This window comes from Salvelinus fontinalis, chromosome 2 (genome assembly GCF_029448725.1).
Source record: "Salvelinus fontinalis isolate EN_2023a chromosome 2, ASM2944872v1, whole genome shotgun sequence".
Lineage (NCBI taxonomy): Eukaryota > Metazoa > Chordata > Actinopteri > Salmoniformes > Salmonidae > Salvelinus > Salvelinus fontinalis.
In genome coordinates, this window is record NC_074666.1 from 63,432,819 (window position 1) to 63,456,673 (window position 23,855).

At 43.9% G+C, this 23,855-nt stretch overlaps 1 protein-coding gene across 2 annotated transcripts in view; it reads left to right on the plus strand.

The window, feature by feature from the left end:
* The window catches only part of cramp1 (cramped chromatin regulator homolog 1), a 45,365-nt gene extending 22,815 nt beyond the window's left edge, over positions 1-22,550 (plus strand). For both annotated transcript variants that reach the window (XM_055881897.1, XM_055881889.1), the window contains exons 9-20: positions 1,350-1,431; positions 1,691-2,842; positions 3,306-3,480; positions 3,687-3,850; positions 7,487-7,561; positions 7,683-7,764; positions 8,067-8,177; positions 11,924-12,093; positions 12,313-12,505; positions 12,629-12,793; positions 15,745-15,890; positions 20,426-22,550. In XM_055881897.1, coding sequence (XP_055737872.1) covers positions 1,350-1,431; positions 1,691-2,842; positions 3,306-3,480; positions 3,687-3,850; positions 7,487-7,561; positions 7,683-7,764; positions 8,067-8,177; positions 11,924-12,093; positions 12,313-12,505; positions 12,629-12,793; positions 15,745-15,890; positions 20,426-20,539 — 2,629 coding nt within the window. In that variant the 3' untranslated portion in view covers positions 20,540-22,550. The remainder of the gene's footprint in view (positions 1-1,349; positions 1,432-1,690; positions 2,843-3,305; positions 3,481-3,686; positions 3,851-7,486; positions 7,562-7,682; positions 7,765-8,066; positions 8,178-11,923; positions 12,094-12,312; positions 12,506-12,628; positions 12,794-15,744; positions 15,891-20,425) is intronic.
* The last annotated feature ends 1,305 nt before the right edge of the window (positions 22,551-23,855 follow it).

Sequence of the window (23,855 nt, forward strand, 5' to 3'; positions counted from 1 at the left end):
TCACCACAAATGCAATTATAATAAAAGCATTACATGCATAAAGGTGCATTTCTATTTTGAAAATGATCTTCCACAAACTTGATACTCACGTGCTGCGTGTATGTATGCCAGTTAGGCTAAACACCCATTGTGAAGCGGATAACTATTCTTCATTTTAAGTTATTTGTCCACTTAAATTGTGACACAAACATATATGCCTAATGGGCTAGGCTACATGATGTGTGCGACTATGAGTTGAAATGATTTCTTTTTTTTCTTTTTTAAGGCGTGCTGTTTCTTGCTTTACTGCACACTTTACTGCACACACATCGCATCATTCACAAGTGATTATATTGCCACCCATCAGACTATTCTTAATTTAATCTTGTCTTTACATATACTAAATTATATGTGTGAAATTTGTTTTGATTTAGAATGGGCTATTATCATGCACCTGTCTTGGGGCAGGGGGAAAAAATTCATGTCATCTATGCACTTAAATAGTGAATGCTGTGAATAGTGATGCTTTTCCCGTGGTTCATTTTCATGCCACGAGGTAGGCTATACTCCTGTTGTAAAGAGAAGCAATGTGCTTACTCTTAGAACAATTAATAAATAAATAAATATAGTAGGCCTAGCCTATAGAAAGTAATGGTATCCTCTTTTTAATAGAGGTTATCAAAACTCTGTTTTCTCACGCAATTGCATAGCCTATAGAAATATTGCTCAACATGAGCATAGACTCTCATTAAGTGATTTGATTTTGCATTGATGTCAGAGTGATTAGAGGGACAACTGTGCTGAATACCAAGCAGTTAGCAAGTTTGGTAGGTTACTAATGCGGCATCAGAGCTTGGAGAAGCCTAATTACCGTGACTAAACGGTCATGTGGAATTTGACTGTGGTCATGACCTGTGACCGCTGGTGTGGCGGTAATACGGTTACCGTGACGGCGCTAAATGTATATTTTTCCCAAATTTGGTTGTGCTATATTTTAATTTTACATTTGTATTGATTGCTTTTTCCTTTCACATTGCATTTGATTGTTGTATTACCGTGATCAGGGCACCCTTGAGAATGAGAGCCTGGTCTCAATGGGTTTTCCTTGAATAAATAATAGATTTTTTTTTTATCAAGATGGGCATAACAATCTTTATGCTTCTGGGACACCCAACCCTGATTGTTTGGATGCCTAAACATAACGTCCATTATATGAAGCATATTGTCATTATCATGTTGGGTTTTGCTAGGTTGTGTCCTGCTGAACATGCCCCTGTCAGTGTTTGAGGTGTGTGTTGTCTACAGGAGCTGTCTTTAATGAGAAATTAAGTATTTTCTAACATTGTTTGTTCTTCTGTGTGGTGATGTAGGATGGTGGTGGAGCTGCATAGGAAGGTGTCCAGCCTGATTGAGTTCCTGAAACAGAAGTGGGCCGTCCAGGACCAGCGGATCGTATCCTTCCACATCACAACATTTATGTCATGTCCATCTTATAGCACTTAGACCACAACCTAACTGATTATTTTTTTTGTCTGGTCGAGTATAGAATCACATGAAATTAGCACCAGACACAACCAGCTGGTAAAAAGTTTCAAATGAGCTGATCCATAGTATTTCAAGAGATCAACAGATAATATTTAGCCAAGTTGATGCTCAATTCTTGTTTTTGTTTGACATCTCTGCTGACCCTCCTTGACCGTACTGTGTTCAGCTGAAGAGCCTGCAGGAGCGCGAGGCGTTAGGGGGAACCCAGCAGCACAGTGGTAGCGGCAGCCCTGCTCTCCCCTGTAGAGCAGACAAGGAGGACCTGTTCCTATACCCAGCTGAGACCAGCACCTTGACCCCCCTGCCCAGTGTAGCCCGTGTGGTCCACTCCAAGGCCTCCTGCACTGTCCACTGGCAGGAGAGTGGCAAGCCCCGGCCCGGCCCCAAGGAGCTGATCCCCACCGCCCAGATTCTGGGCATCCAGGGAGCCCCGCTCCTCCTCCTCCCCCGTGGGGGCGTGGCCAAACCTGGACGTGGTGTTGGGGATGCTCGACGTGTAGGGGGAGAGACCCCCATATCCACACCTGAAGGAGGAACGTTGGGAGGGGGTGCAGGGCCAGAGCACAAGAATCTGAACCAGATAACATCTCCTGTACCTCCACTTCCTCCTCCTTCGTCTTCGCTGCTGTTGTCTATGACTCAGAAACAGGAGGGTGGTGTAGCTGTGGGGCAGGTGGAACGGGAGAAGGGGCTGGGGGGAGGACTAGGGGTAAGGGAGGCCTTGGGGGCCAAGGGAGGAGATGGGGACTCCAATTCTCAGGACCAGGGGGGCAGTTCTTGCTCTGCAACTGTTCCGTACAGGTTTGAAGAGCGGACCACAGGGGTTAACGGCAGTGACAGTGCCTCTCCAGAGAGGAACTCCCTCCCCCTGTTCGACCCCCTGGTTCCCACCACACCTCCACCGGCACCGCGACAGGTGGAGGACGTCCCTCCAGACCAGGGGCAGGGTAGCGCAGCAGCCCCAGGAAAGGAAGAGTCTGGTGGGGTTGGTGGAGGAGGAGGCAGCACACCAACCCCGGTGTCCAGTGGTCGGTCGGCCCAGCGGATCTGTGATGAGGGCTGGAGCTCGCGGGGGTCAGACAGCAACGTGACTCTGGCAGAGCTGTACCTGATGCTGGGGAAACCTGGGAAACTGCAGCTGGAGTACGAGTGGCAGCCGGCTGCTGTTGCAGTCCCGGAGCTGGGGGACGAGGGGCTACAGGGACCAGGGCAGACATGCCCACAGCTACAGTCACCACGCCCCCTGCCCCCGCCCTCCACCCACCGCGTCCTGCGCTGTCTGCTCCGGCTGGTGTCATCAGAGGTCAACCCCAAACCTGTGAGTCAACAACGCCTATTGAGGCAAATTCTTCATAGCCACTGGCCACATTCGAATTCTCTACACTTTGTCCGAAGTGTGCACTCCTGCACTCTCCCTCATGGATTTAAAAGCAATCGACTGGAAAGGGAAAGGGGGATACCTAGTCAGTTGTACAACTGAATGCATTCAACTGAAATGTGTCTTTCGCATTTAACCCAACCCCTCTGAATCAGAGAGGTGTGGGGGGCTGCCATAATCGACATCTAAGTCTTTGGTGTGAGGATTATGGTGGAAACGCCCTCTAGCCATGCTTAGACCAAACATTTAAATGAATGAGGGTGAGGGAACGAGTGCACACTTCTGGAGAAGGGTAGAGAATCGGAATGCAGACTCTTTGTAGGAGACTTTGTAAACAGATTATGCAATTTAATAGCCTTAAGTCATTTTGTTTTCTTCTAATGCTCTCTCCCCTCTCCTTCAGGCCCCAGAGCTGTGCTCCACAGCCACGTCTCCGGTAAAGCCATCCCAGGAGGAACAGTCCCTCACCCCCCCAGGCAAGGCCCTTGCTGTGGGGGTACGGAGCCCCAACTGTGGACGACCGCAGCCCCTGGGGGTCCGAGCGACAAAGCTGATGTTACCAAACACTGGATCCTCCGGTAGCTTACCAAACTCCTCTCACAAGCAAATGCGTACACACACACACACACACAACATACACTTATCGAATGTTCTTCAGTAACTCCAAAGTTTTAGGTCAGAGGACCAATTCTTGAAGTAGTGTTTGTCTTTTACCTGTATCTTTTTATGACATCTCATATACACCAATACTAATTAACTGTAACCTTGGCTTTGAACCCCTCAGGTCGTAACCTCCCGCGGTCTCTGCTGGTGTCTGGGGGGGACTCAGATGGTGGGGTGTTTGCCGTTCCCACCACCCTGCCCCCCAACAGCTCCCGACACTCCCGCATGTTCTCTCCCAACAAGGAGGCCGAGCTCGCCTTCCGACAACAGCTCGACTCCATCAGCGTAAGGACATTTTGCATACTCTCTCCATATTTTGTCTGTCTCAGAAAAATAAACAAGCTGGACTCTCCATATCTCTTCATCCCTTCCAATCATTTTATTTTCCCTCTTCAGGGATGCAAACTCGTCACTTTTGGAGATTTTCCGATATAGTGCATTCGGAATGTATTCAGACCGCTTGACTTTTACCAAATTATGTTACAGCCTTATTCTAAAATGGAATACATTTACATTATTTTTTTAAATCATCAATCTACACACAATACCCCATAAGGACAAAGCAAAAACAGGCTTTTGGAAATTCTTGTAAATGTATTAAAAACAGAAATTCCTTATTCGAACAGTTTGCTATTTTTGCTCAGGTGCGTCCTGTTTCCATTGATTGTCCTTGATGTTTCTACCACTTGATTGGAGTCAACCTGTGGTAAATTCAATTGATTGGACATGATTTGGAAGGGCACACACCTGTCTATATAAGCTCCCACAGTTGACAGTGCATGTCAGAGCAAAAACCTAGTCATGAGGTCGAAGGAATTGTCCATAGAGCACCGAGACAGGATTGTGGGGAAGGGTACTAAACAATGTCTGCAGCATTGAATGTCCCCAAGACTGGGGCGAAAGTTCACTTTCCAACAGAACAATGACCCTAAGCACACAGCCAAGACAACGTAGGAGTGGCTTCAGGGCAAGTTTCTGAATGTCCTTCAGTGGCCCAGCCAGTGCCCGGACTTGAGCCCGATCGAACATCTCTGGAGAGACCTAAAAATACCTATGCAGCGAAGCTCCCCATCCAACCTGACAGAGATTCGTGGTCATGCAACAACAAATGCGCTCCTTAAGTGACGGGGCAGGGCTAGGTCTGTGTGGAACGCGGCATGTGGAGAGAGATGACGCAAGAAGCGATGTAAACTATAAAATGGATGTTACACACAGCATATCACATTTAACAAACTAAACATTCAAATACGGTTATAGAAGGTAAAGTAAAAACCCAAACCGATCCGTGCATCAATACCGGAATATAGTAAAATACCGTATACTGCCCAGCCCTAGGAGAGACATCTGGCTATCTCATCCAATGGGTTTTGAAAAGGGGAGGATGTGAGGAGTGTGCAACTGAGATTCTCCCACTGTTCATCCAATATCACGTGTGACACCTGTGAGCAGCCAGCCACATCCCCTAACCAGCCATTAGCTTACTCAGCTGCTTCTCTCTATCTGTTCTTTCGGCGCATCTCCATCAGTTTTAAAATGTTATTTACTGTGATGGCGAACTGGGGCTTGCAAACAGTGATGGGATTTATGTTACATTTGTTTAATCATTGGAGCAGCTCGCTACATAAGTGAAGTGCATACGTACAGTCAGGTCCATAAGTATTTGGACAGTGACACAATTTCCATCATTTGGGCTCTGTACACCCTCAAAATGGATTTGAAAGGAAACAATCAAGATGTGCTTTAAGTGTTGACTTTCATCTTTAATTTAAGGGTTTTGTGTAAAAAAAAAAAAAAAAACAAGTGTCAGAATTACAACCATTTTTTTACGTAACCCACCAATTATAGTGGCTCAGAAGTAATTGGGCAATTAACATGATCATACATCCTTTGCAGTCAATGACTGCCTGAGGTCTGGAACCCATAGATATCATCAGATGCTGGGGTTCTTCCCCGGTGATGCTTTGCCAGGCCTTTACTGCAGCTGTCTTCAGTTCCTGCTTGTTCTTGAGGTGTTTTACCTTCAGCAAGTGAAATGCATGCTCAATTGGATTCAGGTCAGGTGATTGACTTAGCCATTGCAGAACATTCCACTTCTTTGCCTTAAAAAGGTATTGGGTTGCTTTCGCGGTATGCTTCAGGTCATTGTTTATCTGCACTGTGAAGCGCCGTCCAATGAGTTTTGAAGCATTTGGCTGAATCTGAACAGATAATATAACCCTAAACACTTCAGAATTCATCCTGCTGCTTTTGCCAGCAGTCACATCAATATAAATACAAGGTAGCCAGTTCCATTGGCAGCCATACATGCCCACGCCATAACACTACCTCCACCATGTTTCATAGATAAGGTGTTTTTTATCTTGGCAAACTCTAAACTGGTCTTCGTGTTTTTGAGGCGTAGCAATGGTTTACATCTTGTGGTAAAACATCTGTATTTACTCTGGTGAAGTCTTGGCTGTTGACTTTGACACAGTTGACTCTACCTCATAGAGGGTGTTCTTGATCTGGCCACCTGTTGTGAAGTGGTTTTTCATCACCAGGGAAATAATTATTCTGTCATCCACTACAGTTGTTTTCTGTGGCCTTCCTGTCCGTTTGGTGTTCCTGAGCTCACCAGTGTGTTTTCTTTTTTAGAATGTACCAAATAGTTTTGGTCACACCTAATGATTTTGCGGTCTTTAAAAAAAAAAAAATGTTTGCCTAATGATGGCTTGCTTCACTGGCAGTGCATGCTCTTTGGAGCATATTAACAGCAACAGATTCTAAAGGCAAATGCCACACTTGAAATCAACTCTAGACCTGTTATCTGCTTACTTGTAAATTAACTAATGAGGGAATAACACACACCTGGCCATGGAACAGCTGAGCAGCCAATTATCCAATTACTTTTGGTCCTTTAAAAAGGGGATGACCACATATAAAAGTGCTGTAATTCCTACACCATTCACCCGATTTGGATGTAAATACCGTCAAAGTAAAGCTGTAATTCTGCACTTTCAGCTCATATTCATAATTTAATTTCAATTCAAATATGCTGTGGTAGACAGCTAAAACAATGTCCAAATATTTATGGACCTGACTCTTTATTTTGCCTGTAAGAATAAGCAGGCCAGTCAGACTTTTCTGTCATGCAGCCTCTGAGTGCCACTGCCATAGAGGAAAAACTGAGTACAGTGACCGTCACGCTTGTGTCTTCAACAGTTAATACCACAAGTTTCTAGCCCAAACCCTTTTCTACCGCGAATTGGTGCACATGTTACATCATTTTATAAACCATGTTGCGGGCCCTTTTTAAACTACTTGTGGGCCGCAAGTGTTTGGTTTGATAACAAATTACCTTGTTTAGTAATGTTAGATATCAACGTGGTACCTTGGCTATGCACATATTTGGATGGTACAAGAAAAATGGAAAAGGGCAGCCATACATATAGCCTACTCAAAGAGATGCTTCAAAGGTAGGGTGCATAGGCCTAATCAATGTAATTCTAAGCTAAATCTGAATCAAATCTATCTTTTTTTCTGGTGTTAAGTTCTTTTTGGTGCCTAACTGTTGGGAGAGGTATGATTGTGAGAAAGTGTAGGCTATGTGTGTAAAGTTGTAAACTAAAGATGGTTTCATATAGGCCTAACCTGAGTGTAACCCTTACTGCCACAATGGAAATGCAGATCATTATGCATTTTATATTCCTTACTACATTCCTCCTGCCCAATCACAGGTAGGCCTTTGGATATGCGCAAATCAGCTATTTTCTACAGTCACGATTATACTCGGTATCGTGATACTTGGCCTGGTATCATATCGTTAGGAAATGTTGGTGTTGTGACAACCTCATTCTGAAAAAGGCCATTTTTCTTTGCAGTTCAGATTTATTTTAATTTTTTGGGGGGGGGCTCACCAATTTGCATCTCTGCCTCTTACAGATGCAGTCAGACATTTTCTTGCCGAAACAAAGGAAAAACAGAAGCCGGCCACTTCGAAAGCCCCTAGTGGTCCAGGTAAGTCTTTGATCTTAGTCCATTGTTTGGTGCACCTATTGAATTGACAGTTATTCTTAGGACATCTTGAAATCTGAACAGAATGTTTTAATGTGAAATTGTTGTTGTTGTTCCTCCTCAGAGAACACTGCTCCCCCGCACCACTGGAGACACTCCTCAACACGTCTGCTCCTTCTCCATCCTCTCCAACTCATCTGCCACAGGTATGCCACCTGTCAACATAACCCATACACCTAGTTAAAAAAATATAAATTAATTAGAAAACATGCTTTTACTTATCTAATCACAGGAAGGAAGTAGGAATGTTTAAAGTATCGGAAAAACATATTTTTTTAGTAATTATGCTGCAGGAATAAAAGGCACTGGGGAGCAGTAATATTCTGTGTTTGGGCCAAAAAATGTTTTATCTAACTATCTGAACAGGGCTAGAAATACTCAACCACACTCACCTCCATAGTTTGGACTTGACTGACTTTTTCTTCTTACTGTCCCCCCCCCCCCCCAGGAACAGGCTCCTTCCGGCCAATCCAGCCCCGTCTCTCTCCCAACACCCGTCCCCTCCTCCCCAGAACTCCGCCCATTACCTCTGGCCCTGGGATGTCCAGTCAGCTCTCCAGTATGTACCGCTTCTCTCTACCTGTTCAGGGCCTGAAACTAACTTTTTGGTCCCATCAGCCACCGTGGCAGGTAGATTTTAAAAAAATCTACCAGCTACTCAGATTTCTTTCCAAAATTATAAAATAAAACCGATGAGCATGCTTTGATGTTTCTAAAACAAATGTATTACTATTAAATAGCCAAGAAACACGAGGGCAAAGTCTCACTTGAGTAGACTTTAGACCTACCTTTATGCCTGTGCGAGCAGGCTGCTGTGCTATACAGGATTCGTAGTTTTTTGACTTTGTGCGATTCATTTACCAGCTAAGAAACAAAACGTCAGAAATACTTTGAAACCAGCTACTGCAGCGTTTATTCACACTTATATATATATATATATATATATATATATAAGTGTGAATAAACGCTGCAGTAGCTGGTTTCAAAGTATTTCTGACGTTTTTTTTTTCAGAAATACTTTGAAACCAGCTACTGCAGCGTTTATTCACACTTATATATATATATATATATAAGTGTGAATAAACGCTGCAGTAGCTGGTTTCAAAGTATTTCTGACGTTTATATATATATATATGCATGCATGCGACATACACCTTAGCCAAATACATTTAAACTCCGCTTTTCACAATTCCCTGTCTTAGGTCAGTTAGGATCACCACTTTATTTTAAGAATGTGAAATGTCCGCATAATAGTAGAGAGAATTATTTATTTCAGCTTTTATTTCTTTCATCACATTCCCAGTGGGTCAGAAGTTTACAGACACTCAATTAGTATTTGGTAGCATTGCCTTTAAATAAAACTTTTCGGGTAGCCTTCCACAAGCTTCCCACAATAAGTTGGGTGAATTTTTGCACATTCCTCCTCGACAGTGCTGGTGTAACTGAGTCAGGTTTTTAGGCCTCCTTGCTCGCTCACGCTTTTTCAGTTCTGCCCACAAATTTTCTATGGGATTGAGGTCAGGGCTTTGTGATGGCCACTCCAATTACTTGACTTAGTTGTCCTTAAGCCATTTTGCCACAACTGTGGAAGTTTGTTTGGGTCAATATCCATTTGGAAGACCCATTTTCAACCACGCTTTAACTTCCTGACTGATGTCTTGAGATGTTGCTTTAATATATCCACATAATTTTCCTCCCTCATGATGCTATCTATTTTGTGAAGTGCACCAGCCCCTCCTGCAGTAAAGCACCCCCACAACATGATGCTGCCACCCCCGTGCTTCATGGTTGGGATGATGTTCTTCTGCTTGCAAGCCCCCCCCCCCCCCCCCCCCCCCTTTTTTCCTCCAAATATAACGATGGTCATTATGGCCAAACAGTTAAATTTTTGTTTCATTAGATCAGAGGACATTTCTCCAAAAAGTACGATCTTTGTCACCATGTGCAGTTGCAAACCGTAGTCTGGCTTTTTATGGTGGTTTTGGAGCAGTGGCTTCTTCCTTGCTGAGCGACCTTTCAGGTTATGTCGATATAGGACTCGTTTTACTGTGGATGTAGATACTTTTGTACCTGTTTCCTCCAGCATCTTCACAAGGTCCTTTGCTGCAGTTCTGGGATTGATTTACAGAAGTGCTGAAGCGCGTAGTGCGTAAAAATCGTCTATCCTTGTTTGAAACACTCCGAGTTCCAAACTGCCTCTGGAAGCAACATCCTCACAATAACTGTTTGTCTGCAGCTTCATGAAATGGGTTTCCAAGGCCAATCAGCCGCACACAAACCTAAGATTACCATGTGCAATGCCATGCGTCGGCTGGAGTGGTGTATATCTTGCCGCCATTGAACTCTGGCGCAGTGGAAATGCGTTCTTTGCGGTGGTGAATCAGCAGTGATGCCAGGAGAACACTACCTGCCCGAATGCATAGTGCCAACTGTAGTTTGGTGGAGGAGGAATAAGGGTCTGGGGCTGTTTTTCATGTTTTTAGCTAGGCACCTTAGTTCCAGTGAAGGGAAATATTAACGCTACAGCATACAATGACATTCTGGACGATTCTGTGCTTCCAACTTTGTGGCAACAATTTGGAGAAGGCCGTTTCCTGTTTCACCATGACAATGCTCCCGCGCAGAAAGCGAGGTCATTACAGAAATGGTTTGTCGAGATTGGTGTGGAAGAACTTGACTGGCCTGCACAGAGCCCTAACCTCAACCCCACCGAACACCTTTGGGATGAATTGGAACGCCGACTGCGAGCCAGGCCTTATTGCCCAACATCAGTTCCCAACCTTGTGGTGAAATCCTGCATGGAGCCTTCACCGTGTGCTGTCACTTTAAGAGCGCATCAGCAGTAAGGAAGGAGGAAATAAAGACAGCTCTGCCGGCTCTCTGGGTGGTAGCTCTTGGTTGGCACTGCAGTTTGATTGTGTGTGCAATGCTGCAGAAGTATTGTTTATTTTCAGCGTGTTTAGTTTGTAAAGTGTTTAGCTCAATCATCGGTGTGACCGCTCTAGGTCGTGGTTGTTATCATTTGGGACCGCACCGGTTATGGATCGCATGGATTAGTAGCAACATTGTTGCTAAGCTTTGACATACAAACCATCAGACGGACAGAGAGTACAACTGCAAGCCTGAAGTCAACAGCTAAGATCTCTCTTGCGTTCTCTCTTTCTCTTCCCTCTATTGTTCCAGTGCTTTACACTGCAGCAGACTTTCTATTTTTCCTATGCGCTTCCAGTTGATGTTCATTGTCGCTGGACTATTATTGCCATGCCAGAAGTATTTGGGTTGACATTTTAGTTAAAAGGGAGGTTGCTTGCAAGTCTGTGTATTGTTATTTGAACTGTATTGAAGTGGTTTACTAATGAAATGTGGACAAGAAGATTTTAGACATTTTAAGGCCTTTGTTTTGTCTATGAACACACCCACATTCATACCCTCTGCACTCCTCCACTGGGAGGTAATACAGATTATTGCAAATTCTCAAATGTTGATGACTGGTTTCTTTCTTGTAAATTGTTTCTATGAAGTTGCCGTTCAATTGCTCTGCCATTATTATTATTGTATGAGGTATTATTGGTGGGGTTACCCCTGTGCTGTGACATGGGTTTTCTATGGTGTGTTTTAGCCAGTGAAGAGTAAAGATATCTGGCGAACAGGCTACACTCTAGGCAGTCTCTTCTGCTAATGTGTGTGGGTCTGGTAGTGGTATTCTCTCGATCCTACTCTTTTCCTTTCAGGAGAATTAATACCTGCCTGGCGCCCGAACAAAATCATTATCTTTACCTGTCTCTAACAATACCGCTACAACCTCACAAATGCTTTTGTGGCTGAGTGGAAGAAAGACCCCTCAGCAATGTTCCAACATCTAGTGGAAAGCTTTCCCAGAAGAGTGGAGGTTGTTATAGTCGCAAAGGGGGAACCAACTCCAAATGAATGTCCATGAATTGGGAATGATATGTTTGACGAGCAGGTGTTCACATACTTTGGTCATGTAGAGTATATTGCAATAAATGTGATCATACTTGGTTATTTCATTAACAAATGTGAGAGAGATTATCGCACTGTAGAGCACTGTCCACCCACCAACATGGCTGGTGAAATAGACCTCTTACCCGCCAATGCCCAAATCTACTCTAATTTGGCAGGTGGTGGGTGTTCGGTTTAGGCCCTGGTCATGTTTTATTTTTCTCTTTCACCTTTTTAGACCATATATTTTAAGTCCCATCTAGGCCAGGCCCACTGATGATGGAAATTAGCGCACTCGGAATCTTGACAATTTAACAGGTGATGATTCTATGTTTTTCCATCCAGGTGCCATTGACCTGGCAGCCAAATCAGCAGGCATCATCCCAGGCAGCCCCTGTCGAGAGCTGGAGGCCCCCAGTCCAGACGGAAGGCCCCTCTCGACCTCTCACCCTGGAGTGGTGTATGCTGGTCCTGGTCCTCCCCAGCCACAGCTCCTCCAGCAGGCCTCCTCTGAGGTGAGTGGAACGCTGAAAGAAGGGAAAGAGAAACGGTGATATGTAGAGATCTAAAAGACAATGGACCCTATTTCTACCTGGGTTGTGTTCAAAAGGCCGGACACGGTTTTGAACAAGGGAGGTGCTACAGGTACTTGTCCAAAAAGAGCACACATTTTCATATATTTTTACACATTAATTCTCTAACCCTGTATCATTCTTTCCCTAACCCTCCACCAGGTTTTGCTGCAGAACGGCCTCCCCCCTCCGTCTCCAGGAGTAGCAGGTGACTCGCTCCTCTCCCCGCCCAGCGTGGCTTCTCTGCTGGACATCTCTCTACCAGGACCCCCAGAGGAAGCCATGGCTCCTGGAGGGCCACAAACACACATCAGTGACTCAATCATTGAGCTGGCCATCAACTCAGCACACTACGGTAAGTGAAGGGGGCGGCGTTAGAGGTGCGTGTGCTTCTAAAAATAGGATTTTGTACTGTTTTTTTACTGTAGCCTGAATCTGTTTACATCTCTCACGTGCTGTCGCTTTCTTTCGCTCTCAGGTGATGAGGCATCCCTCTCTCCTGCCAAGCTGAATGGTAGTGAGTGCTCTAAGCTCCTACCCTGTACCTCAGTCAGCCCCTCCAGAGGCTGGATCCCTTCCCCCAGCCACGACCCTCAGTGGTACCCCAACGACTCCACTGACTCTTCATTTGGCTGCCTGCTATGTAAGACGGACACACATACTTTTATATGTATGTACAGTTGAATTCGGAAGTTTACATGCGCTTAGGTTGGAGTCATTAAAACTTGTTTTTCAACCACTCCACAAATTTCTTGTTAACAAACTAGTTTTGGCAAGTCAGTTAGGACATCTGCTTTGTGCATGACACAAGTAATTTTTCCAATAATTGTTTACAGATTATTTCACTTATAATTCACTGTATCACAATTCCAGTGGGTTAGAAGTTTACATGCACTAAGTTGACTGTGCCTTTAAACAGCTTGGAACATTCCAGAAAATGATGTCATGGCTTTAGAAGCTTCTGATAGGCTAATTGACATAATTTGAGTCAATTGGCGGTGTACCTGTGGATGTATTTCAAGGCCTACCTTCATGCCTCTTTGCTTGACATCATGGGAAAATCAAAAGAAATCAGCCAAGACCTCAGAAACATTGTAGATCTCCACAAGTCTGGTTCATCCTTGGGAGAAATTTCCAAACGCCTGAAGGTACCTTGTTCATCTGTACAAACAACAGTACGCAAGTATAACCACCATGGGTCCACGCAGCCGTCATACCGCTCAGGAAGGAGACACGTTCTGTCTCCTAGAGATGAATATACTTTGGTGCGAAAGTGCAAATCAATCCCAGAACAACAGCAAGGGACCTTGTGAAGATGCTGGAGGCCTTCTTCACCACACTGTCTGTGGGTGGACCATTTCAGTTTGTATGTGATGTGTACGCCGAGGAACTTAACTTTCTACCTTCCCCACTACTGTCCCGTCAATGTGGATAGGTGGGTGCTCCCTCTGCTGTTTCCTGAAGTCCACGATAATCTCCTTTGTTTTGTTGATGTTGAGTGCGAGGTTGTTTTCCTGACGCCACACTCCAAGGGCCCTCACCTCCTCCCTGTAGGCCGTCTCGTCGTTGTTGGTAATCAAGCCTACCACTGTAGTATCGTCAAACTTGATGATTGAGTTGGAGGTGTGCATGGCCACGCGGTCGTGGGTGAACAGGGAGTACAGGAGAGGGCTGAGAACGCACCCTTGTGGGGCCCCAGTGTTGAGGATCAGCTGGGTGGAGATGTTGTTTCCTACCCTCACCACCTGGGGGTGGCCCGTCAAAGTCCAGGACCCAGTTGCACAAGGCGGGGTCGAGACCCAGGGTCTCAAGCATAATGACACGTTTGTAGGGCACTAAATGCTGAGCTGTAGTCGATGAACAGCATTCTTACGTAGATATTCCTCTTGTCCAGATGGGTTAGGGCAGTGTGATTGCGATTGCGTCGTCTGGACCTATTGGGGCGGTAAGTAAATTGTAGTGGGTCTAGGGTGTCAGGTAGGGTGGAGGTGATATGATCCTTGACTAGTTTCTCAAAGCACTTCATTTAACAGAAGTGAGTGCTACGGGGCGATAGTCGTTTAGCTCAGTTACCTTAGCTTTCTTGGGAACAGGAACAATGGTGGCCCTCTTGAAGCATGTGGGAACAGCAGACTGGGATAGGGATTGATTGAATGTGTCCGTAAACACACCAGCCAGCTGGTCTGCGCATGCTCTGTGGACACAGCTAGGGGTGCCATCTGGGCTGGCAGCCCTGCGAGGGTTAACACATTAAAACGTTTTACTCATGTTTGCTGTGGTGAAGGAGAGTCTGCAGGTTTTGGGAGTGGGCTGTGTCGGTGGCACTGTATTGTCCTCAAAGCGAGCGAAGAAGTTGTTTAGTTTGTCTGGGAGCAAGACGTCGGGGTCCGCGACGGGGCTGGTTTTCTTTTTGTAGTCCGTGATTGACTGTAGACCCTGCCACATTCCTCTCATGTCTGAGCCGTTGAATTGCGACTCTACTTTGTCTCTATACTGACGCTTAGCTTGTTTGATTGCTGGTCATCTTGCCCTGATTTAAAAGCAGTGGATCGCGCTTTCAGTTTTGCGCGAATGCTGCCATCAATCCATTGTTTTCTGGTTGGGGAAGGTTTTAATAGTCGCTGTTGTACCAACATCACCGATGCACTTGCTAGTAAACTCACTCACCGAATCAGCGTGTATGCACATCAATGTTGTTCAACGCTATCCTGGAACATATCCCAGTCCACGTGAACGAAGCAATCTTGAAACGTGGAATCAGATTGGTCGGACCAGCGTTGACCAGACCTGAGCATGGGCGTTTCCTCTTTTAGTTTCTGTCTATAGGCTGGGAGCAACAAAATGGAGTCGTGGTCAGATTTGTCGAAAGGAGGGCGGGGGATGGCTTTGTATGCGTCGCAGAAGTTAGTAACAATGACCCAGAATTTTCCCAACCCATTCGGTATGCTGATACAATTTATGGAACTTTGTTTTCAGATTATCCTTTTTAAAATCCCCAGCTACAATAAATGCACCCTCAGGATATATGGTTTCCAGTTTACATAGAGTCCAATGAAGTTATTTCAGGGCTGTCGAGGTGTCTGCTTGGGGGAGGGATGTACATGACTGTTATTATAATCGAAGATAATTTTCTTGGTAGATAAATACTAATTGAGTGTATGTAAACTTCTGACCCACTGGGAATGTGATGATAGAAAAAAAAGCTGAAATAAATCATTCTCTCTATTATGCTGACATTTCACATTCTTAAAATTAAGTGGTGATCCTAACTGACCTAAAACAGACAATTTTTACTAAGATTAAATTTCAGGAATTGTGAAAAACTGAGTTAAAATGTATTTGGCTAAGGTGTATGTATAAACTTCCGACTTCAACTGCATGTATGCAAGCACACACGTACAGTATATACGCACACGCAGCCACTATCACCAGTCTCTGGCAATGATGACTTTCTATTGAACTGAACCTGATGATGAAGCCAATTGAAGCAGGATTACTCTGAGCCCAGAAGCATTAGCTCAACTGAGATTTGTTTAGAATTGTGTTGTCTCAATTTCAAACAATTTTAACTCACCCCCCCCCCCCCCCCAACAGCGAGCCTGGTGTCCCCTGATAAGGGAAGACGAAATTCCCTGACCCCCTCCGGCCCCTCCAGTGGGACAGCCCTCCTCGGACCCAGGTTTCTGGACTGCAACTCCCATGATTCCTTTCAGTCCCGCGGCCTGCCAGACGTAGCGGAGGTAAGACCACCCCAGTAGGAAGCATATTACTACATCCCTCCCTTGCACGATTTTCACCTTTTTGTTTCTTTACAGTTTAAATCAAATGTATTTGTCACATGCGCCAAATACAACAGGTGTAGCCTTACTGTGAAATGCTTACCATTAACCAACACTAGTTTTAAGAAAAATATTTACTAAATAAACAATAAAATAACAAGAAAGAGGCTTTATACAGGGGGTACCGAGTCAATGTGAGGGGGTACAGGTTAGTCGAGGTAATATGTGTACAGTACCAGTCAAAAGTTTGACACACCTACTCATTCCAGGGTTTTTCTTTATTTTTTACTTTTTTCTATTTTGTAGAATAATAGTGAAGACATCAAAACTATGATATAACACATATTGAATCATGTAGAAACCAAAAAAGTATTAAACAAATCAAAATATATTTCAGGTTGTTCAAATAGCCACCCTTTGCCTTGATGACAGCTTTGAACTCTCTTGGCATTCTCTCAACCAGCTTCACCTGGAATGCTTTTCCAACAGTCTTGAAGGAGTTCCCACATGCTGAGCACTTGTTGGCTGCTATTCCTTCACTCTGCGGTCCAACTCATCCCAAACCATCTCAGTTGCGCTGAGGTCGGGTTATTGTGGTGGCCAGGTCATCTGATGCAGCACTCCATCACTCTCCTTGGTCAAATAGCCCTTACACAGCCTGGAGGCGTGTTGTGTCAGTGGCCTGTTGAAAAACAAATGATAGTCCCACTAAGCGCAAACCAGTTGGTATGGCGTATCGCTGCAGAATGCTGTGGTTGCCTTGCTGGTTAATGTGCTTTGAATTCTAAATAAATGACCAACAGTGTCACCAGCAAAGCACCATCACACCACCTCCTCCATGCTTCACAATGGGAACCGCACATGCGGAGATCATCTGTTCACCTACTCTGCGTCTCACAAAGACACGGTGGTTGGAACCAAAAATCTCAAATTTGGACTCCTCAGACCAAAGGACAGATTTCCACTGGTCTAATGTCCATCGTGTTTCTTGGCCCAAGCAAGTCTTCTTCTTATTGGTGTCCTTCAGTAGTGGATTCTTTGCGGGAATTTGACCATGAAGGCCTGATTCACCCAGTCTCCTCTGAACAGTTGATGTCTGTTACTTGAACTCTGAATCATTTATTTGGACTGCAATTTCTGAGGCTGTTAAGTCTCTAATGAACTTGTCCTTTGCAGCAGAGGTAACTCTGGCTGTTCCTTTCCTGTGATCATCCTCATGAGAGCCAGTTTCCTCATAGCGCATGATGGTTTTTGCTTCTGCACTTGAAGAAACTTTCAATGTTCCTGAGGTTTTCCACATTGACTGACCTTTGTCTTAAAGTAATGACGGACTGTCATTTCGCTTTGCTTATTTGAGCTGTTCTTGCCATATGGACTTGGTCTTTTACCAAATAGCCCTATCTTCTGTATACCACCCCTACCTTGTCACAACACAACTGATTGGCTCAAACAAAAGAAATTCAAAGAAATTCCACAAATTAACTTTTAACAAGGCACACCTGTTAATTGAAATGCATTCCTCATGAAGAGAATTCCTCATGGTTGAGAGAATGCCAAGAGTGTGCAAAGCTGTCATCACACAAAGGGCGGCTGTTTTTGAAGAATCTCAAATATAAAATGTGTTTTGATTTGTTAATACTTTGGGTTATTACATGATTCCATATGTGTCATAGTTTTGATGTCTTCACTATTATTCTACAATGTAGAAAAGAGCCAAAATAAAGAAGAACCCTGGAATGAGTAGGTGTGCCCAAACCTTTGACTGGTGCTGTACATGTAGGGATGGGTAAAGTGACTAGTTAATAGGTCATAAATATAGAGTAGTGGCAACGTAAAAAAGTGGGGTCAATGCAAATAGTCCAGGAAACCATTTGAGTTGCTGTTCAGTAGACTTATGGCTTGGACGTAGAAGCTGTTAAGGAGCTTTTTGGACCCAGACTTGGTGCTCCGGTACCGCTTGCCGTGGCAGGAGCAGAGAGAACAGTCTGACTAGGGTGGCTGGAGTCTTTGGCAATTTTTATGGCCGTTCTCTGACACCGCCTGGTATAGAGGTCCTAGGTGGCAGGATGCTTTGCCCCAGAGATGTATTGGGCCGTACGCACTACCCTTCGTAGCGCCTTGCGGTCAGAGGTCTAGCAGTTACCATACCAGGCGGGGATGCTCTCAATGGTGCAACTGAATAACTTTTTGAGGATCTAAGGACCCATTTCAAATCTTTGAAGTCTCCTGAGGGGGAATAGGCGTTGTCGTGCCCTCTTCACAACCGTCTTGTTGTGTTTGGACTAGGGCCGGGCGATATTGCCAACATATAATATCATATATGGTATTTTTCAAATTTGACGGTATGTTTTTGATTTAATAAAAGTGTGGCCACACACACACACACACACATTTATTTATTTATTTCAGTCTGGCTTTCTCCATTCTGATTGTTTTATACTGCTCAATTCAACTTCAACCTAACATTTCCTGCATTTCCATCAAGTTCTGCATTTCCTGCACTCATTTGAGATCATTGCCACGATATGGGCAAAAAATCTAGGCCTTAATTTTACCAAATGTTGCGATTTTAGATCAAAACAGTTGGGTGAACTTTTGGAATCATGGAAATAGAATATTTATTCTAATTCTATAGTTAGAATATAAATAATACGGGGCACTTTGAATGCAGTGTTTGACATGACAACGAATGAAGATGCCATGGACGAGTTAATGTGACAGAGTAGGAACCAAAGTGATGTTCCGTGGACCCTATAATCTTTGGCTACATTAAATCTTTATTCATGTAGCCAACATATTCATGCTTCGCCTATTCCTCATTGATTTCGAAAATACTGTTACACAAACAACATGCTGATTAAGGCCTCCGCCAACATTGGTATCAGGCTGTATTAGCTAGCTACGTTTGCCCCTTCTCAGTACTTTTGTTAGCTTAGCTCGTTAGCTAGCCAGATAACTAGCGATTAGTATTAGTGGCTAACACAAACTAATATTGTAATTATAGAACACTTGTGGATTTATATTAAGATCAAATTGGAAACAACATTTTTGCATGCGCTGCATTGACCATGCAAACTGAACGAAAGTGTCTCGTGGTCAAGCGACAACAAATGCGCTCTGAGTGACGGGTTGGGACTAGGTCTGTGTGGAAAGCGGCATGGGAAGAGAGCGGAGAGGGATGACTCAAGTAGCGGCGTAAACTCTACAAATGGACGTTACACACGCCGTATCACATTTAACAAACCAAACATTCAAATGCCGTTATAGACGGTAAAGTAAAAATCCATACCGGTCTGTGCATCAATAACGGTATATAGAAAAATACGGTATACCGCCCAGCCCTAGTTTGGACCATGATATTTTTGTTGGTGATGTGGACAGAAGCTCTCAACCTGCTCCACTACAGCCACATTGATGAGAATGGGGGCGTGCTCGACCTCCTTTTCCTGTAGTCCACGATCATCTCCTTTTGTCTTGATCGCGTTGAGGGAAAGGTTTTTGCCACACTTCCAGGTCTCTGACCACCTCCCTATAGGCTGTTTCCGGTGCAGGCAAGCTTAATGATGGTGTTGGAGGTGTGCTTGTCCACGCTGTCATGGGTGAACAGGGAGCTCAGGAGGGGACTAAGCACCACCCCTGAGGGGCCCACGTGTTAAGGATCGGCATGGCAGATGTTGTTGCCTACCCTTACCACGACCCTTCAGGAAGTCCAGGATCCAGTTCCAGAGGGAGGTGTTTAGTCCCAGAGTCCTTAGCTTAGTGATGAGCTTTGAGGGCACTATTGTGTTGAACGCTGAGCTGTAGTCAATGAACAGCATTCTCAGTAGGTGTTCCTTTTCTCCGGGTGTGAAAGGGCAGTGTTAAGTGCAATAGAGATTGTGCCATCTGTGGATCTGTTGGGGCGGATTGCAAATTGGAGTGGGTCTAGGGTTTCTGGTATGATGGTGTTGTGAGCCATGACCAGCCTTTCATAGCACTTCATGGCTACCGGCATGAGTGCTACGGGTCAGTAGTCCATTTAGGCAGGTTACCTTGGTCTGCTTGAAACATATAGGTATTACAGACTCAGCCAGGAACAGGTTGCAAATGTCAGTGAAGACACTTGCCAGTTGGTCAGCGCATGATCGGAGTACACGTCCAGGCAATCCGTCTGGCCTTGTGAATGTTGACCTGTTTAAAGGTCTTACTCACATCGGCTACGGTGAGTGTGATCAGTCGTCCGGAACAGTTGGTGCTCTCATACATGCTTCAGTGTTGCTTGCCTCGAAGAGCGCAAATCACTTAGAACGTCTGGTAGTCTTGTGTCACTGGGCAGCTTGTTTAGAGTTTGAATCCGTTATATTGTATTTTTTTAGAGCAACAACAAATTCATTCTTTTTGGGCATATTTATCAAAAACAAGATTCAAATGTTGGTCACTCCCTTGTCAATACTCTGGAAGCATGTTCTTCAGTTATTCCGTGACTATCTAATATGTGGTTATCTTCATCCCTGCAGGTAGACACCCAGCTGGCCTGCATGATGAGTGAGAGCAGCGTGGATTACATCGCCCGCTTCAACGATTTGGCACAGGAGCTGGCTGTCACAGAGCCGCACCTCCTACCCTCATAAATTTGAAATAATCTGGGGCAGGGTTTAGGATCTGTCTGTCAGTTGCCCCTCCCACTCCTTCAGAAGTGCAAGGATGTAGGGGGTGGAGAGACACTCCTTCACCTATATAGTTTGTGAAAGAAAGTGCAATAACCAAGGCCATTGGCCTGAACAGAAGAAGCGCTCAGATCTACCTTGGCACAGTCCAACTGGAACAGGTTTAAACTCTTTCTGATGGTTTCTAATGTGTTCTGAAATGGTTTCCTCTGGTTCTGAAGGCCTGTGGACCAGTTTTAACTGGTTCTGAATGGTTTGGAATCGATTTCAAATGATTCCGATGGGTTCGGAAACAGTTTCAGATAGTTCTGACTGATTTCAACTGGTTCTTATGGGTTCCAGCTGGCTTGTTTGTTTGGACCATTCTGTCTGTTCTGCCTAGCGAGCCACCCGTTTACAAAACACAACCTCATGTAAAGAAAAAAACAATGCCATATATGAACAAAAGACTGGGTCTGTCCTTGTCCTCTTGTCTCCCTCTTCCCTCTGAGAAATATCAAACCGAAGACATTTGAATGCAAAATGTAAATGTCAGACAAACTTGAAAATAACTACTGATGAACTTCTGAACTGCTAGTAGCGTGTCCGTCTCCGTCTTGTCAGTTTAATACGTCCACATGAACTAACACCACTTAATAATTTAATCTGTTGAAACTGAACAAGCCATATGAGTGGAACTGATATGAATTTGTATCCCAGGCCAAGCATACGTGTGTCTCTCCCTCCATATCAATGCAAAAAAGTTTGACACTCCACTTGAACATCTACTCCAACTCACCCAGCAACATATCTGTGTTAGTCTCTGTTTTTTTCTTCTCAACCAATGCTTTGAAACTACCTTAAACCTCATTTCAGTTTTCTGTAGCAAAATGTTTTGTAACGTTGCGCCCTACTGAATGCAACCCGTGTGTGCTTTTGTTTAACACCACAGCACTCTATCCTATGATGCCTGGTTGGTTGTCAGTCGAGGGGTGTGTTTTAGAGGTCCCCAGCTGACTAAAGGATCAATCATATTATGAGGGTTTTTAGACACAGAAATATGGTCACGCTCCAGGATGACTAAATTGGAGATGTTGCATCAACCAATGTTTGTATCATCGACTATGCAGTCCGGCATCAGATTACTACGCTCGAGTTCCTGCCTGACTACATTGCAGCAAATGCCAGAACTGATGAAGCTTGTTTCCAGGACTAACTGTCCAAAATGGCACCCTATTTCCTATATAGTGCACTGCTTTTGACCAGAGCCTATAGGGCCAAGGTCAAAAGGAGTATGCTATGTAGGGAATAGGTTGCCAATTCGGACACACCCAATGCCTAGATGTCAGCTAAGGATTTTGATATGAGTAATCACATTGACACAATGTTCAAATACTAAATGTCCGATTTTTATTTAATTTTTTAACACACTAAAAGAAATGTTCAAGCTACAAATGTGGATTATGTCTAAAGACTTCTATAGCGGGTGTCTTTTAAATTGGGGCATGGAGTCCTTGCTCTTTGTGTGTAAATTTAATCTTTAACAGTTCCAGTATTCACTGCGCTTTTGTAACATAATACTGTAAATTATTCTTATTTGGACTATTTATTGTAAACCGGTTGAGAAATTTTTGTTTTAAAATTAGCTATACAGTATGTAATATTTTTGCATTGTAATTTCAGACAAATACCATAATATATCAGCGGTAATATTGGAGTGTTTAACCATGTTTAATAAAAAAATATATTTAAAAATTGGGCCCATACAAAATTGGTCGTCATTAGTTACTTTAGCCACAATGTCAGAGTTAGTGTGATATTGTATGTATTCCGGTTTATGGTTCGTGGGCAATGACCAATCAGATGAGGTGGTGTGTGTGTATGCCAACCGGCTTGCGGGGGAGACGAGAGCCATGCATTTCTTTTATCTAGTGTTCATCAATGATTCGTTTTTTTATTTTTTTTATAATAAAACCAACTAAGTGCAAAAGGGTAATCAGATGTCTTATTCAAAGTCCGCTTGCAAGCTTATCATTTTTCCCCTTACTCATAGTTACTTTTCTTAAGCCAAAATAGGTTTACTTCAATATCTGTATTTTTAAAATGGCATGTAGACAAACAAATTGATATCTTGATTTTAGATTTGTTTTAGCCACTTGCAGTCCACCTTTTTGGTATTTTGTACCAGTTTCCATTTGTACAAAGGCATAGAATATGGCAAAACACTTTCATCATTATAATTTGACTTACATGGCACATTTCTAGACACCCAAAGCTCTTTACAGTGTAAGGGGTACGGCGGAGCTCAGGTCCTCACTAGTATATACAACCTTATGTTATACGAGGGGAAATTGTATTTATGTAGCTAGGGCTGATGGTGAGGACTTGTGAAGAGCAGAATCAACAACCTCTGCATAATCATAACATTTGCTTCATGAGAAGGTGTTAAATTCACAGTTAGCTATTATGTGAATCTGAAAAGTACAAGTGGCCTGGCTTTGGCCCTAAGTGAGAGCAGGTCCGCCGGAGCCATGGCCCAGTGAGACAGATGCCGGTCTGCATAGTTGAAAACAGAAAAATCTGAGCCTTTTGGGGGAAATGCTGTACGGAAATGTGCAATTACATACTCAATTACAAAAATAATAGTAATTATTAGCCCATCCAGGTTCTTCAGAGGACAAAAGTTAATTAGTTTTACATGTCGTTTTTAGATATCAAATCTTATTGGTCACATACACATGGTTAGCAGATGTTATTGCGAGTGTAGCAAAATGCTTATGCTTCTAATTCCGACTGCAATAATATATAACAATCTAACAAATTCACAATGACTACCTTATACACCCAAATGTAAAGGGATGAATATGTACATATAAATATATGGATGAGTGATGGCTGTGCGGCATATGCAAGATGCAGTAGATGGTATAGAATACAGTATATAAATATGAGATGAGTAATGTAGGATATGTTAACATTTATTAAAGTGGCGTTATTTAAAGTGACTAGTGATCCATTTATTAAAGTGGCCAGAGATTTGAGTCTATGTTGGCAACAGCCTTTCTGTTAGTGATGGCTGTTTAACAGTCTGATGGCCTTGAGATAGAAGCTGTTTTTCAGTCTCTCGGTCCCAGCTTTGATGCACCTGTATTGACCTCGCCTTCTGGATGATAGCGGGGTGAACAGGTAGTGGCTCGGGTGGTTGTTGTCCTTGATTATCTTTTTGGCCTTCCTGTGACATCGGGTGCTCCAGATGTGCCTTGGAATAGCAGGTAGTTTTCCCCCGGTGATGCGTTGTGCA